The sequence below is a fragment of the Amblyomma maculatum genome, chromosome 8 (assembly GCF_055883805.1).
Source record: "Amblyomma maculatum isolate TAMU_Amacu chromosome 8, ASM5588380v1, whole genome shotgun sequence".
NCBI lineage: Eukaryota > Metazoa > Arthropoda > Arachnida > Ixodida > Ixodidae > Amblyomma > Amblyomma maculatum.
The window spans coordinates 12,058,271-12,073,400 of record NC_139351.1 but is presented as its reverse complement, the minus strand read 5'-3'; the positions used below and the strand labels follow the sequence as shown (position 1 = coordinate 12,073,400).

Sequence of the window (15,130 nt, the reverse complement as noted above, 5' to 3'; positions counted from 1 at the left end):
CGCCGATTGATGGATGGCGGCACCAACGTGCGCATGCGCGGACGCGCGCGCGACGGCACTCGCTGCAGCGGTAGCCCGCCGGAGCAGACGACGAAGTTGTCGAAGGGAGCGGTTTTGTGCTCGTGCCTGACTGCGCTTGTGCGGCACAGACCTTTCGTTGGCTGCTGCGTGGAACGACAGCGGTTGGAAACGACGGCAAGGTGAGCAACGTTTTTTGCTTAACTACGCTGCATTTCGAACAGTTTACGCTGACCATGCCGGCCGGTGCCAATAAGTTTCGCAGCTCGTTAACAGGCGCGCCGGCTGTTGAGGCGCAGTTCATTACGCCGTAACTCTGGCGGTTCCTAACCACGGCGAGGTGTAATATGTTGTGTTCCCGGGAAGCAGCTTCATTTCGAACAGTTTAGCTCGTCACGCTTGACAAAGTGGCATGTGAAGGCACCAAGGCACGCCGTTGCGCCAAAATGGCGTGTTCGCCGGCCGGTGCGGCCATGCTGACGCAGTTTGCCGGACGGCTATAGTTTTGCTAAGTGTCGCGTTTAGCAGAGCAACGGTAAAGTGAGAAACGTTTCATTCTTGACTTTCTTGTTAAACTACGCAGTATTTCAGGCAGTTTAGCTCAGTACGGCGGTCTGCGCTTCACAAAGTCGCACGTGAAGGGCAGCCAACAGGCATGACAAGACGCTCGCCAATATGGCTCGCCGGCCGCGATGACGTGCATGGCGTGAGGTTCTGCGAACGGCTAGTTTTGCGTGATGTCGCGTTTAACAGGGCAACCGCAAGGTGAAAAATGTTTCATTCTTGTAAAACTGCGAGGCATTTCGGGCAGTTTAGCTCAGCGCGGCGGTCTGCGCTTCACAAAGTCGCGTATGAAAGGCAAGCCAACATGGCGTGCTCGCCGGCCGCGGTTTTGCGAACGGCTAGTTTTGCTTGGTGTCGCGTTACATTTAACGAGACAACGTTAAAGTGAATAATGTTTTATTATGCGGCAAACTTCATTGCTTCAGCTGTTCAGTGCTCTTGAGGAATATTGTTAGATTAGTGGCTGTTATTTCACTCTCTGTAGAAATGCATTTTCAGATAGGTTAGGTTAGCCTGCATTTCCTGACCTCTACGTTGCAAGAGTAGCTTTTGTATCAATTTTACGAATGACAGCTTTTCTGTTCTGAACCATAACTGCTGCTCACCAAGTTTTCAGTAACCACCCACATGCACAGGTGTGCGCGGTGCAGTGGCCTTAATTTCATTGCAACTTTCTGCATCATGTTCATTCCTTTTCCAACAGCACTACATGGGCCCACGGACTGCAGCCGAAGCACGGCAGATGCGACGAGTGAATGGTGTGGCCTTCCCTCAAGCGTCAGTACTCCTCTCTGCCCTGGACAATACAAGTTACCCTTGCTAAGGTAGCCACTACTTAGACTGAGTAGTTTATGTATAATGCCTGTTTTGTTACATATCATTTGCAATAATTCGGAAATCAGTTATGCTATTTTTGTCTTTACCTAAGTGCTGTTTCTCACCTTGTGTATTTTTATTTTTCTGTATTGTGCACATCGCCTAATGTGTGTCAAGTATTGTCAATGCATCCGTCTACATCTGTTGCATATATTGTGTGTTTTATATGCAGCAAAATAAATGTTCATTTCACAAAGCACTTGGCGTCTTTTCTGCAATACTGTTTTGCAAAGGCTGTGGCGCAGCTGCGTTGATGGCCAATTTAGAGAACTGTGAATCTATTTTTCCTGTTGTTATGCATGCTGAAAATAAATAAAACAACTAGCAGATTATTTAAAACCAAAATAATGCGCCAAAAGGGCAGGGAAGGGCGCAGCGCATAGCTAGCATTCAAATCGCGCGCCTTTCAGCAAGACCGGAAGTAGTGGCCGCCGGCCGCTTGGTGCACTACAGTCAAATGGGCCGCTGGGCCCTATGGGAGTGTCCGCTCTTTACCAATCTCTTTCTCTATGCTGCTACCAAGTTGTTCACAGGCTGTTATCTTAGGCTGGGATCTCCTGTCCCGTCACGCCGCTATAATCGATTGCGCTCGCGCTGAAGTTGGCTGTTCGGTGGTGATGGGGCCCACACTAGGTTACGCTCTTCTCGTCTGTGCGCTAAAGCTCGTTGCCGAAGACATCGAAATTCTTCCCTCTTGTTCTCTGCTTGCAAATATCGCTTGTGACGCAGCGATGGAATGGTCCTCTTCCCGCTAGCACATACATTTCTTCGCCGAAAGTGCCTTCCGCTTCCCTATGCTGCACTCACCATTTCTGGTGGTTTCTGGGTTCTTGAATCGCTATAACGTCAGGTTTTTCGAATTGCGATTGAATGTGTAACTGCAGATTTGTTTTTTTGTTGCGCATAGACCTGCAGTTCCACTGCCAAATTGTTACGGTTTTAGGATTGGCCATTTTGCTGGGATAGATCGATTGGCGCCAGTTGAGCTGAAGGTGGAAGCCGGTGTAAAATTTCCTCTAAAACGGTGTCAATTACTCCGAACTTGTGATTTACATCCTGTATGTGTTGTTCGTGTCTTTGTGTTAAATTATCAACTCTTTGGGTTAGATTATCGAGTTTATAGCTGTGCTCCTTTTTTAGTTCGAGTTTTGGGACTCTATCCTCCACTGAGGTATTCCTTACGTCAGCTGCTACTGCTCGTTTTTTGCGAGGTGTTTCTTCCTTGCTAACTACGCTCACTGGGGTTTCGATTGAGGCGGTCACAGTAGTTTCCATTTCGGTGACTTCCGGCAATGGGAGTGGTTTCGGAGGTGGGTCCTTAGATATGGCAGGTGCTTTTAGTTTACTATTTTCCTCCTTCAAGTGTTTGATTCGATCCGTGAGAATTTGAATGTGGTGGAGTGCCTGATCTAGTTTAGACTGTAATGTCTGCAGCTCCATCCCCTTCCCATGAGCGGCCACCTCTGCCCAGCTCACCTGTTTCGGCCCGGGGCTCTGAGTCCGGCTGCTAGTGCTGGCGCCTCCTCCATTGCTGCTGCTTCCGTTGCGTCCGCCGCTGCTGCTCCGTCCGCTACAGCTGCTGCTGCGCCCGCTGTCCAAGGACGGGAAGGAGCTCGAGCGGTCCTTCCTTTCGGTCGATGTTCGGTCGTCACATGTCCGTGATTTGGGTCTTAATTGGTGCTCCGACATTTTCGTTTGGTGTCGTTGAAATCGCTTCTTGCAGCTGTTATCGCCTCTGCGGTGCCCTCCTCCGCAGATAATGCAGGCCGGATCGCAGACTTCTTCTTTCAGGTGTTGGTCGCCGCAGTACGGGCACCGTTGTTGCGGTGGCTCCGGACATACGTCTCTTCTGTGGCCGACTCTTCTGCAGTTTGTGCACGCATCTACTTTAGGAATGAAGGGGTAAACTGGGTACAGGACTCCGAAGTAGACGATGCTATCTGGGAGTTCGTCCGCGCCGAAGTGAAGCAGGAGGGACTTTGATGTTCTTCCCATGGTGCGTGCCTGAACGATGTCAGGGTTTCCTTTTCGGAATTCGGTCATCATTTGTTGGTGCGTTTCGCCATCGTAAGCCCTATAGATAATGCCCTGCAGGGCCCTGCCCGGAGGGGCGATGTACGACGTCATAACAATGCCCCACGGAGACCTCCCCTGTGTCTTCGATGCAGCCGGATTCGACATGTATACGTGGTCAGTGTCGGACGCCGCGATGCACCCAGTGCCGGCGCTCTGGCCATACAGTGGAGAACTGTGTCTTGAGTTATGCTGATAGGCTGCGTCAAGGCCATTGGTCACGAGAAGATGACGTGGCATCAGAACATACCATGGATGTGTCAGAGGTTGTCGATGTGACCGGTGAGCTAAGTCGTGGACCCCAAATTTGTGGAGAGCAGAGGCCTTCTACACAGAGAATTTGCAGCGACTGCTCATCTAGAATCCGCATCTCCAGAGCCAAAACCGCCGGACCCGGGCCCGCCTGTGAGGGCCACATAGAGTGCTGTGTTTGCTGCGCAGGAACCACCTGTCACTGAAGGATGTCTGGATATGCCTCCTGTGGAGCCAGTGGAGAAGATACGGTCAGTGAATGCCAGCCTATCTTCCTTCGTCATTGATTCTCCTTCACCGTTGGAGGGTAACGGTGAGCCGTATGTGGCGACTATCTCTCGTCCGGTTCTCTGTCGGCTGTCAGTGTGGCAGCGAGCGATGTGCTCCGTTCATGTTCGTGCGCCGAAGCCGTGCGTGTCTCAGTGGAGGGTATGGACAACAAAGTGCATTTGAATCGTCCCGCAGATGATGAGGTGTGTATCGATGGTGATGGCCAGAAGGAACACTGCGTAGAGGCCACGGGAAGGGTGACTTTAAAGAGGAGGGCGATGTCTGCCCGAAAGGCCTCCAATTTGCAGGCTCGCCACCCCATACCAGGGGATGTTTAATAGGACAGACTCGCAGCATGTCAATTCGCTACCCTTAATGTCAGCGGTATGCGTAATCGTCAGAGGCAGCAGCAGTTAAGGCATCTGTTAAAGAAATGGAGCGTGTCCGTAGCAGCAATTCAGGCAACAAAGTTGTCCTCCGATGAAGATACGCAAGTTGCTCTCGAGCCGTTTTTGCCAGAATATAAAAATATTGTTAGCCACGCAAGAGGCTTGTCCGGAGGGTGTATGGTATTCCTACCCAATACGCTACATAGATGACGAGGGGTGACTTATATGCTGTGACCTCACAATTTCAGGCATGTAGTGACAAATTATTTGTGTTTACGCCCCCGTAAAGCAGCGAGATGGAAAGCTGTTTTCCCTTTCCTGTGAATCACCCGTGTAACATCAATTCTATAATTAACATAGTGTTTTACTTGCACCTCTTTCCCTTTTTTCCCATCAACCGATTAATTCCTCATCCGCGAGGGAAAGACAGTCGGCCTTCCGTTTCCTGTAAACCACCTAACTGGCTCTAATTAAGTTTCGATGGAGGCGAAACGAAGAGGCGTTCATATGCTGTTAGATGTTATTGACATTTGTTATTGCACGCTGAAGTTCCCCATGTGGTCAAAATTAATCCGGACCCCTTCACTATGGCACCCCTTTCACTGTTTCAGCGTTCACTCCCATGCTCCTCCTTTCCTTTACGGTCCGGTTAGGCGGTCCACAGAACACGTGTGACAGACAGTGCGACTTTCCTTTTCTGTAAAACAAATAATATTGTTAATGGTTCGAATTATCTAATTAAACCAAATTAAACTATTTGTCACTTGAGACCTTTCCCTGACTATACTTTGATACAATTATTTTTCCGAAATACCAACGAATACCAACCAAATTTTACAGCGCCGACAGTTATGCCGACACGAAACCTGCTGCATCATCACCATCATCATCAAAACTTTTATTATTATCAAGATAAAACTCCTTTTTGAACCCCCGGCACGCAGGCCTAACGGAGCTCCACTCAGGAGCCTCGCAAATAGCCATACAGCTTACGCTTTATTAAGTGGTTCACAGAAAGGGAAAGGCATATTATCTATCACACTTATTGTGTGCGCACCCTAACCGCGCCGTAAGGTAAAAGAAAAATGTCGGATTGAAAGCGGAAAGAGAGAAAAAAAAGAGCCTTAGTGGAGGGCTACAGGGTAATTTAGTCCATTTGGGGATCTTTATCATGCACTCACATCGCACGCCCAGAGGACGCTTCTTCATTTCTCCTTGATCGAAACGCAGCTTCCGGTGGTCGTGATCAAACCCAGGCACTGCAGTACAGTAGCCGGGCATTTAACTACTGCACTACTGCGTTGGGAATGTAAATGATACGTAGTAGGTCGTTTTGCTTATTTCTAATCTTCCCGCCTGCTTGCAGCTCTCTGTTGTTGTTGCGACGGTAGGAAGAAGGAAAAGAAAATAGACGGCTCTGCTACTGGCTCTATAGCTGAGCCACCTCCACTGCCTGATAGATTTATATAGGAAAGGAGAGGCGCGGTAACTGTCTCGCTTGTTTTCTGTGGACACCTCAACCGCACCGTAAGGGAGCGGAGGAAGGTGGGAGAGAAAGTGCAAAGGGAGATTGAGGAGCCGTAGTGGAGGGCTACGGAGTAATTTCGACCACCTGGGGATCTTTACCGTGCGCTGACATCGCACAGCACACGGACGCCACTTCGTTTCGCCTCCATCAAAACGCAGCCGCCGTGGTCGGGTTCGAACCCGGGAACTCCGGCACAGTAGTCGGGCGTCTTACCACTGCACCACCCCGGCGGGGCCACCTCCGCTGCCTCGTGCGGACATAGAGAAAATAGAGAAGAAAAAAAAAGAGGGAGAGAAAGACGCGCGCCGCAACAGTCGTCGTCCACAGCCGCGGGTGCAATGATGGCCTACAACAGATAACAATTCGGTGGCAGGACCCCTGCCGCAAGCGGCGTTGACCTACCTATCCCAGCCCCATCAGGGCCAGGCCAAGCCACCTCCATCCGAGCCCCCCGTGGAGCTCTTTGAGCAGACGCCAAAGTGGCAGACCAGCGACTGATGGCGAACTGGATGGCAGCTTTAGTAATCGGCAATCTTGCCTGACAGAACATGGCGTCATAACAACCAGCATTAATCTTGTCCAGATGGAATTAAACCAAGCACGGCGTGACGTATCACCGCGAAGTTTGCAATAGATATCAGTTTGAAATTTCAAATTACAAAGGTAATTTAACAACATATATTGAAACAACCCAAGTAGGTTTCGTTTGTTTTTGGTGTTTACCGGAGAAATCCGGAAATTTTGACTGCCTAGGGTTTTAAATATGAACATACACTGCAGTGCACATTGGCGCCTTGCTTTTCACCTCCATCAAAAGGCGTCCACGATTTTATCCCGCATTCTTGGGCTCAGAAAATGAGCGCGCTAACCATTGCACCAAAGCAGAGGCTGAAAACAAGGAATAATGAGGCAGTAAGCACAATATGGTGGTGGTGGTGGTTTGTGGGGTTTAACATCCCACAGCAACTCAGGCTATAAAAGACGCCGTAGTGGAGGACACCAGAAATATAGACCACCTGGGGTTCTTTAACGTGCACTAACATCGCACTGTACACGGGCGCCTTGCTTTTCGCCTCCCTCGAAAAGCTGCCGCCGAGGCCGGGATTCGATTCCGCGTCCTTGGGAACAGTAGTTGGGCGCCGTAACCACTGCGCCACCCCGGCGGGGTAGTAAGCACAATATATGAGCCCAAATAAGTAACTGACGCAACCCAGCAACCACAAAACGCGTTGTATGGTTCCGCATCTAATATTGTAACGTAACGTTACACAGAAGGCGCTCTGGCACTCTGGCACCGAAGAACACCAACAGTCAGACAGGGCAGCACAAAAGCGAAGCACCGTTTCGCTTCATCGTCTTCTCCGAATCGCTCGCTCAAATCTTCGTCGTCTATGAATGGCATGTGTCATTGCCCCCCTTCTTGGCAGCATCGCCTCGATGCTGCAAATGCTGCTTGATGCGATGAGCTGACAGATATTATGCTAGGTTGGTGTGGGATACCACAACACAAAACGGGGCACCATCAGTCTCAAGAATAGTCAGCGGGACTATCGTGGTAGGGTTTCATCCGGACGACGTGTACAACATCAGTGAACTTGCGTCGTCTGCGGCTTGAGGGATCTTGGGTCGCGGATTCAACTTCGTAAGTAACGTCGCTGAGGCGGCGGAGGACACGATATGGGCCGAAGTACCGGCGCAGAAATTTTTCAGAGCCGACGATGACGAACGGGCGTCCAAATCCAGACATAGTCTCCAGGCTCGTAGGCAGCGAAGCGCCGTCCCTTGTTGTAACGGTCAGCGTCTAGTTGCTGTTGTAGGTATATGCGCTGCCTTGCCAGCTGCCGCTCTTCTTCCGCACGCTGGGTAAAACTAGAGATATCCAGGTCTAGCTCATCTTCGTCGTCGGTGTATACGGGCAGCATTGTATGCAGTGGAGTGGTCACTCGACGGCTGAAGACAAGCTCGAAGGGTGTGAGCCGCGTCGTCTCCTGAAGTGCCGTATTATATGCGAACGTGGCATATGGGAGGATTTGATCCCAGGTCTTATGCTCTATATCCACGTACATAGACAGCATGTCGGCCAGAGTTCTGTTTAGTCGTTCCACCGAGCCATTAGTTTGCGGGTGGTATGCCGTGGCCCGTCTATGGCTAGTGTGTGTAAGGTTCAGTACAGCCTTATTCAGGCGGGCCGTAAAAGCTGCCGCGCGATCGGTAAAGATAACAGCCTGAGCGCCATGACGCAATACGATGTCGTGGACAAAAAACTCTGCGACTTCGGTGGCAGTTCCATTTGTGAGCGACGCGGTCTCAGCATATCGGGTCAAGTAGTCTGTCGCGACAACAATCCAACGCTTTCCATTAATTGACTTCGGGACAGGACCAAGAAGATCCATCCCCACTTGTTGGAAAGGAGTTTTCGGTGGAGCGATCGGCTGAAGAAATCCAGCTGGTTTCACGGGTGGAGTCTTTCGGCGTTGACAATCACGGCAGGTTTTAACGTAAGATCGCACTGAAGGTAATAATTTCGGCCAATATTATTTCTCCCGAATTCTTGCAAGCGTACGACTAACTCCCAAGTGGCCGGAGGACGGTTCGTCGTGACAAGCGCTTAAGATGTCAGGCCGTAGGTGCGTAGGCACTACGAGTAGAAATGTCTCTTTTGATCTTTCAAAATTGCGCTTGTAGAGAATTCCACTTCGTAAAACGTATGACTGCAAGCCACGACGAAAAACAAGAAGTACTCTACCACCGCGTCCTTCCAGATAATCGATGAGCGGCGCCAGCTCCGGGTCCTTGCGTTGAAGGTCAGCCATATGGGATTGGGTAATGGCCCCAATAAAAGGAAAATCGTCGGCGTTTTCCACTGCAGTGGAGTCCAATGGCGCGCGTGACAAGCAATCCGCATCTTGGTGTTTATGTCCCGACTTATAGACAACAGTGACGTCATACTTTTGAAGACGGAGGCTCCAACAAGCTAAGCGTCCAGACGGGTCTTCAAGGCTTGCCAGCCAGCACAAGGAATGATGGTCGCTGACAATACGGAAGGGTCGTCCATACAAATATGGTCGAAACTTGCTGACGGCCCAGATTACCGCAAGGCACTCCTTCTCCGTTGTCGAATAGTTCGCCTCCGATCGTGAGAGTGTTCGGCTCGCGTAGGCGATAACCCGTTCTACTCTGCCTTGCCACTGAATGAGTACCGCGCCGAGGCCAACGTTGCTGGCATCAGTATTTACGTCGGTTGCTGCGTCTTCGTCGAAATGGGCGAGTATTGGGGGTCTGTGTAGGCGGCTTCTGAGCTCCTGGAAGGCTTGTTCTTGATCGTCTCCCACAGGAAGGGTATGTCTTCTCTGGTTAGTGCTGTCAGTGGTTCAGCTATCTTAGAAAAATCTTGGACGAAGCGTCGGTAGTATGAACAAAGACCTAGGAATCGTCGAAGTGCCTTTTTGTCGGTGGGGAGTGGAAAATTTGACACTGCGGTAGTCTTCTCGGGATCAGGGAGTACGCCCTGTGCACTGACAACATGGACGAGAAAACGTAGTTCCTTGAAAGCAAAGTGGCATTTCTCAGGCTTGATCGTTAGTTGCGCGCCTTTGAGTGCTTGAAGCACGATGCGCAACCAGTCCAAGTGTTGCTCGAAAGTAGGCGAGAAAATAACGACATCATCTATATATGTACACCAAGCACGACTGCCACTTCAGACCTGATAAAACCGTGTCCATCATACGTTGGAACGTGGCCGGTGCAGAGCAAAGACCAAACGGAAGCACCTTAAACTCGTATAGGCCGTCGGGTGTCACAAATGCAGTCTTCTCTCGGTCTCTGTGATCCACCTCGATTTGCCAGTATCCGCTTTTGAGGTCTAATGAGGAGAAGTACCTGGCGTCGCGTAGTCGGTCGAGGGCATCATCAATCCTGGGCAGCGGATAGACGTCCTTTTTAGTCACGTTATTTAACTTTCGATAATCGACACAGAATCTCAAGGTGCCATCTTTCTTTTTGACAAGGACCACTGGCGAAGCCCATGGGCTCGTCGAAGGCTGGATTACGTCGTCCGCAAGTATTTCATCCACTTGCGTTTTAATGGCGTCACGTTTCTTAGGAGAAACCCGGTACGGGCGCTGGCATACCGGTAACGTGGTCTCATCGGTGATGATGCGGTGCTTGGCGACAGGAGTACGACCGACTTTAGAGCCTGTGGCGAAGCAGTCTGCGAAATCGCTCAGAAGAGCCGAGAGAAGATTCCTCTGATCGGGCCTCAAGTCGGGGTTAATTTTAACGGTTTGCAGAGCATGACAAGGTTCGGCCTCTTCTTTCGGGTTCGCTCCAGCGGTGCATAAATGAGGCAAGGCAGTAACATCGTGAAGGACGGCAACAGCCGTGTCCTTGGCGAGATGCTGCATCTCCTTAGCAAAATTTGTTAGGAGGACAGTGGCACAACTGTTCTGGAGTTGTACGAGTCCTCGAGCAACGGCTAATTCCTTCTTGAGTAGTAGTGGAAGGTGCCCATCCGCGATGCCCTCGTAATCGTGGAATAAGTCATGCTTTACAAGAACCAACATACTAGAACGTGCCGGAACCCTCACGTCATCGTCGACTATACGCAAAACGTTCAGACCCGGATCTTCGTCTTCAATGCGCGCCACGGCTCGTTTCGTCGAAAAGGAAACACGTGCTTCTTTCAGGTCAATGACAGCGCCGTTGGTCTGCAGGAAGTCTAGACCAAGGATCAAGTTTTTCGAACATACACAAAACCACGGATGCCGACCCGCACTGTGCACTTGCCTGAAGGTTCGATCAAGTGACTTCCCGCCGTGCGAATTTTCGGGCCGGACCAATGTGTCAAAACTTTCTTTAATTCTCGGGCAAAACCACGGCTCATTACTGAATAATCGGCACCAGTGTCGAGTAACGCGGTGACATCCACTCCATCAATCGTTACACATAAATCGGAGGTAGTATGCCGGATGCTGTCGCTACCTGACACAAGCGAAATCTCGTCGGGTCGACCTGACGATGACGGAGGATCTTCACATTTCCCGACATCAGCGACCCTGCCTCCGAAGGCCGCTGGTATTAGTTTTCCCGGCTAGGGCTGGGAGAGGAGCGGCGTCGGGAAGAGTGGGGACTTGTAGAACAGTAGCTCGTCGGGGACGTAGACCGACGCTCTTGGTAACCGGACGTGACGGGATACTGTCGCGCTGCAAGGTCGCTTGCAATCTCAGCAGGCCGTTCGTCATTCCGAGGGTAGAGTTCCTCCGAGGCGAAACCCCGCATGTTGACGCGGCGGTACGGGCACGCCCGGTAAAGGTGACTGGCTTCCCCACAATGATAGCACAGGGGCCGACGGTCCCGGGGCCGCCATTCTTGAGTTTTACGGGGTCGCTGGTAGATTGGCGGAGGGGAGTAGTGAGGCTCCATACGGCTCCATGCGAGTCCCTCCATGCGAGGACCCTGCGGCTCCATTGCTGGAGCTGCGGCGTTGATACTATGGCCCGGCGGGGGAGCCCTACGTAAGACGGACGCGTAGGTGGGCCTCGCGTCGAACGTCTGGTGGGGAACGCGCTGCTGGGGAACGTCAGCAACTTGCTGAGCTGCCATACGCACCTCGTCCCGGACGACTTCAGTCAGTGAAAGAAAAGCTGTTGTGTTGCAAGGCATCCGGAGCGCTTGCAGTTCCTCCCGCACGACAGAACGGATGAGATATCGTAGTACGTCCATGTCGCTGCCGACATGCACAGGGGGTGCGTCGGACCCAATGATGTTCACGTCACGGTTGTACTGACGGGCTCGGTGTTGCAGCGTTGTCTCCATGGTCGCTGCCTCGCTGAGAAACTCCGCCACAGTGCGCGGTGGACTGCGCACCAGTCCCGCGAAAAGTTCTTGTTTAACGCCCCGCATCAGGTGGCGCAGTTTTTTATCTTCAGGCATTTGTGGGTCTCCACGCTTGAAAAGGCGTGTCATGTCCTCAAAGAACATACGCACGCTCTCGTTCTGGCGCTGATTGCGCGAGTGTAGCGCAGCTTCTGCTCGCTCCCGGCGGTCGGCGCTAGGAAAGGTGGCTTTCAAATCATTACAGAAGGCTGCCCAGGATGGAAAGGTAGCCTCATGGTTTTCAAACCATGTCCGTGCAGACTCTTCAAGAGCGAAGTACACGTTGTGGAGCTTGCGCTCATCAGTCCACCCGTTGTAACGAGCAACTCGCTCGTAGTTCTCCAGCCAGTCTTCGGCGTCCTCGAACACGTCGCCATGAAAAGAGGGGGGTGTTCGCGGCTGATGACACAGGATGTGGGTGGGAAGCCTGCTCTCAGATGTCATTGAAGCAGGTTCTACGGCCGTCTGAGGGTGCGTCGTCCTGGTAGCGGCCGGAAGGGATCCGAATTCAGGAGGCTCTCCACATAGGCGGCGGCCGAGACGTTGATGTAGGGGGGTAAGCTCCGTATTGACAGGTTGATTATGCAGGACTGGATCGATACCCGGCAATTCCTCCACCAGATTTATAACGTTACGTTACACAGAAGGCGCTCTGGCACTCTGGCACCGAAGAACACCAACAGTCAGACAGGGCAGCACAAAAGCGGAGCACCGTTTCGCTTCGTCGTCTTCTCCGAATCGCCCGCTCAAATCGTCGTCTATGAATGGCATGTGTCAATATTGTCCAGTCGACTGAACAGACAAGAGAGTGTTAAATTATGCAGATCTACATGTGGGATTGGCAAGCCACTATAATAGAGCTCACAGCATTGTCCAACATATACCATGTATGTTGTGGCGGTTGCGACTGAACGAAGGAGGAAAATAAAATGCACGGGCCTGCTACTGGCTGTGTAGCTGAGCCACCTCCGCTGCCTCGCGCGGACAGAAGAGAAAAGAAGAGAACGAAAAAGACGCGCGTCGCATTATTATTATTATTATTAATATTATTATTAACAGCTGTCGGTCCACCACCGAAACAGTCGCGAGTGGAATTACGGCCTACAACAGATAAAAATGGTAGCAGGCTAGCCCTCGCCGCAAGCGGCAGTGACCTACCTGTCCCAGCCCCGTAAGGTCAGGGTCAACCACCGACTATGAATGTATATATCAGCCAAAGTCAGTGGAATAACGGTTGACACCATCCGTAATAGTGCTTAAAGGGGTGATGAGAAGATCGTTCGATCTATTACCGTTCTATACTTGTATGAATAAAATAGAGGTGTGTGATTCTACTGGCAAAGTTTTAGTGCTTAGAGCGCGGCGCATATCACACAAAAGCGCTATCGAATCGGCTTCAGGAAGCTCCAGTATATTCTAGGCACTATAGCTCCTCCCACCGAGGGCAACCGCCATTTTGAAATGCTTGTGTGACGTCACAGAGGATAGGCAGTGTAGCGTCATCTGCTTTGCACGGTTGACACAGTGGTCGCCCCATGCAGAATTGTGTGATGAAGATATTACAGCACGAAAGTGTAAGGCAGGTTTTCATCAGCATAAGGCACGGCCAAAGTCAGTGGACTGCACGATTATAGGTTACTTAGCTTATCGACGCACTGATCTTTCGCAGTACACCGGCGATCACGCTAGCACGATTAACGGTCGCCTGTCACACTAGTGTGAGGCTTTCGGCCCTGCGACGCCGACGGAACTGATAAGCGGACAGTCGTCTGATCTGTTTTGGTCGGATCGGAGGCCTGGCAAGAACTGACACCTGATGAGTGAATAGCCTGAACAGCTGCGCTTGTCTCTAGCGGAACCGTGTCAGAAGCAGGTAAACAAGAAGCTACACTTTGTGTTCCCCCTTGTCATCAGCAATGACCTTGGCCAGAAATGTTAGTTGGCGTGAAACGGCCGACTCTTTCACCGACGAGTAGGCTTAGCGCGAGTACGCGGAGTTCGGGTTCAGAGTTTCGGCGATTACGGAGCACGCATTCATAAACTTTAGGGGTTGCATGTGGCCTTCGGGTGTAGTTCTGGCAGCAGAGATCCCAAATCAACGACTGCGCACATCACAAAGCGAGTGCACATTGAGCGGGAAGCATCAATGTGACCCAGTTTAGCGAGCGCAGTCGACAGCTGTCGGCGCCGCCTGTTTTTATACGCGGCGCAGGTGTCTAGGGACGTTGCATCTTTTGCAGATTGGGCGAGAATCTGCAAGTGGAACGACGAGGAAGAAGAGGGGGTTTTTGGACTGGGGTGCGTGAGAGAGGGACTGAGCGCCATGTTGGCAAATTGTGTTAGAGGCGTCCTGGTGTTCGCCGTGCTTCTATAGCATCCACGGCGATTCCTGCTGCGCAGTTGTAGTTTGTGAACAAATAAAGGTGCAACCTGTGCGAAAAGAAGTGGATAGCTTTGGTATTGCTAGCTCAGCTTGCATCGTATGCCGTGGGCACCAGCAGCCTACATCCAGTCGTTGCAAAAGCTATGAAACACGCTGGGGTAGCAGTCGTATAATCCGTGAATCTGTGCGTTCCTGTGGAAATTTAGGCTTTTACACACTAAACAATATATGGTGTATACTTACATTGGTGCATTTACGAGTCATTTGCTTGAGCTGCACCAGAAAAACTCAAGGTGAGGCTCGAGAGTCTGTCGCAGTCGTGCGCACTGCTGCGGGGGAGCGCTTGACCTATGGCGTTCACACCTTGTTCTTAAACTATAGGCGGAATTCCGCTATTTGGTAAGACTCTAAGCGGAAAAGGACTTAGAATGTGCGGTATATATTAACTTCAGATATTCTGCCGATAACTTTATGAAGTAGGCCTAAAGGTAAAAGACGCGAAAAAAGTAGATGAAGAAAGAGACGTGACAACAAGACAGAGCTCTGTCTTGTTGTCACGCGCATTGTTGTCACGCGCAAGAAAAGCGCATCGGATCGCTGCCTTTACATACTTGTGAACGCTGGCTGTGCTACATGGCGCTACATGCTCCATCTTTTTGAATCGCCCGTGTCAGTTTTCATTATCTTCTATAACAAGCGTCAATATGATGTTTGGTATTGTTACGGGGCGCCAAGCCGATGAAAACGAAGACGGAACATGACTGATGGCGATAATAGATGACGTTTAATCAAAGATGACAGACCTAGCGCGAGCGCGCCTGCCCTCGCCAGTTTCCGCTTCTTCATCGCTAATGCTCAGGGCGGGGGACTGGGCAGGGGGTAGAAAACGGCGATGTCACGTCG

The 15,130-nt window shown here is 51.2% G+C and overlaps 1 protein-coding gene across 1 annotated transcript; it reads right to left on the bottom strand.

The window, feature by feature from the left end:
• Nucleotides 1-3,982: 3,982 nt before the first annotated feature.
• LOC146180548 (uncharacterized) lies at nucleotides 3,983-14,480 on the bottom strand. The gene is made up of 3 exons (XM_084577772.1): nucleotides 14,471-14,480; nucleotides 11,578-12,434; nucleotides 3,983-4,009 (listed from the first exon to the last, which is right to left on the bottom strand). The coding sequence occupies exons 1-3, from the start codon at nucleotides 14,478-14,480 to the stop codon at nucleotides 3,983-3,985; spliced, it is 894 nt and encodes a 297-aa protein (XP_084433898.1).
• Between the last annotated feature and the right edge of the window lie 650 nt (nucleotides 14,481-15,130).

Excerpts from the sequence above, each read along its gene's own strand:
- LOC146180548 (XM_084577772.1), bottom strand. Across the intron at positions 4,010-11,577 it reads CTGAAGTCGTCCGGGACGAG|GAGGCATATCCAGACATCCT; the intron begins GTGCGTATGGCA and ends CTGGCTCCACAG.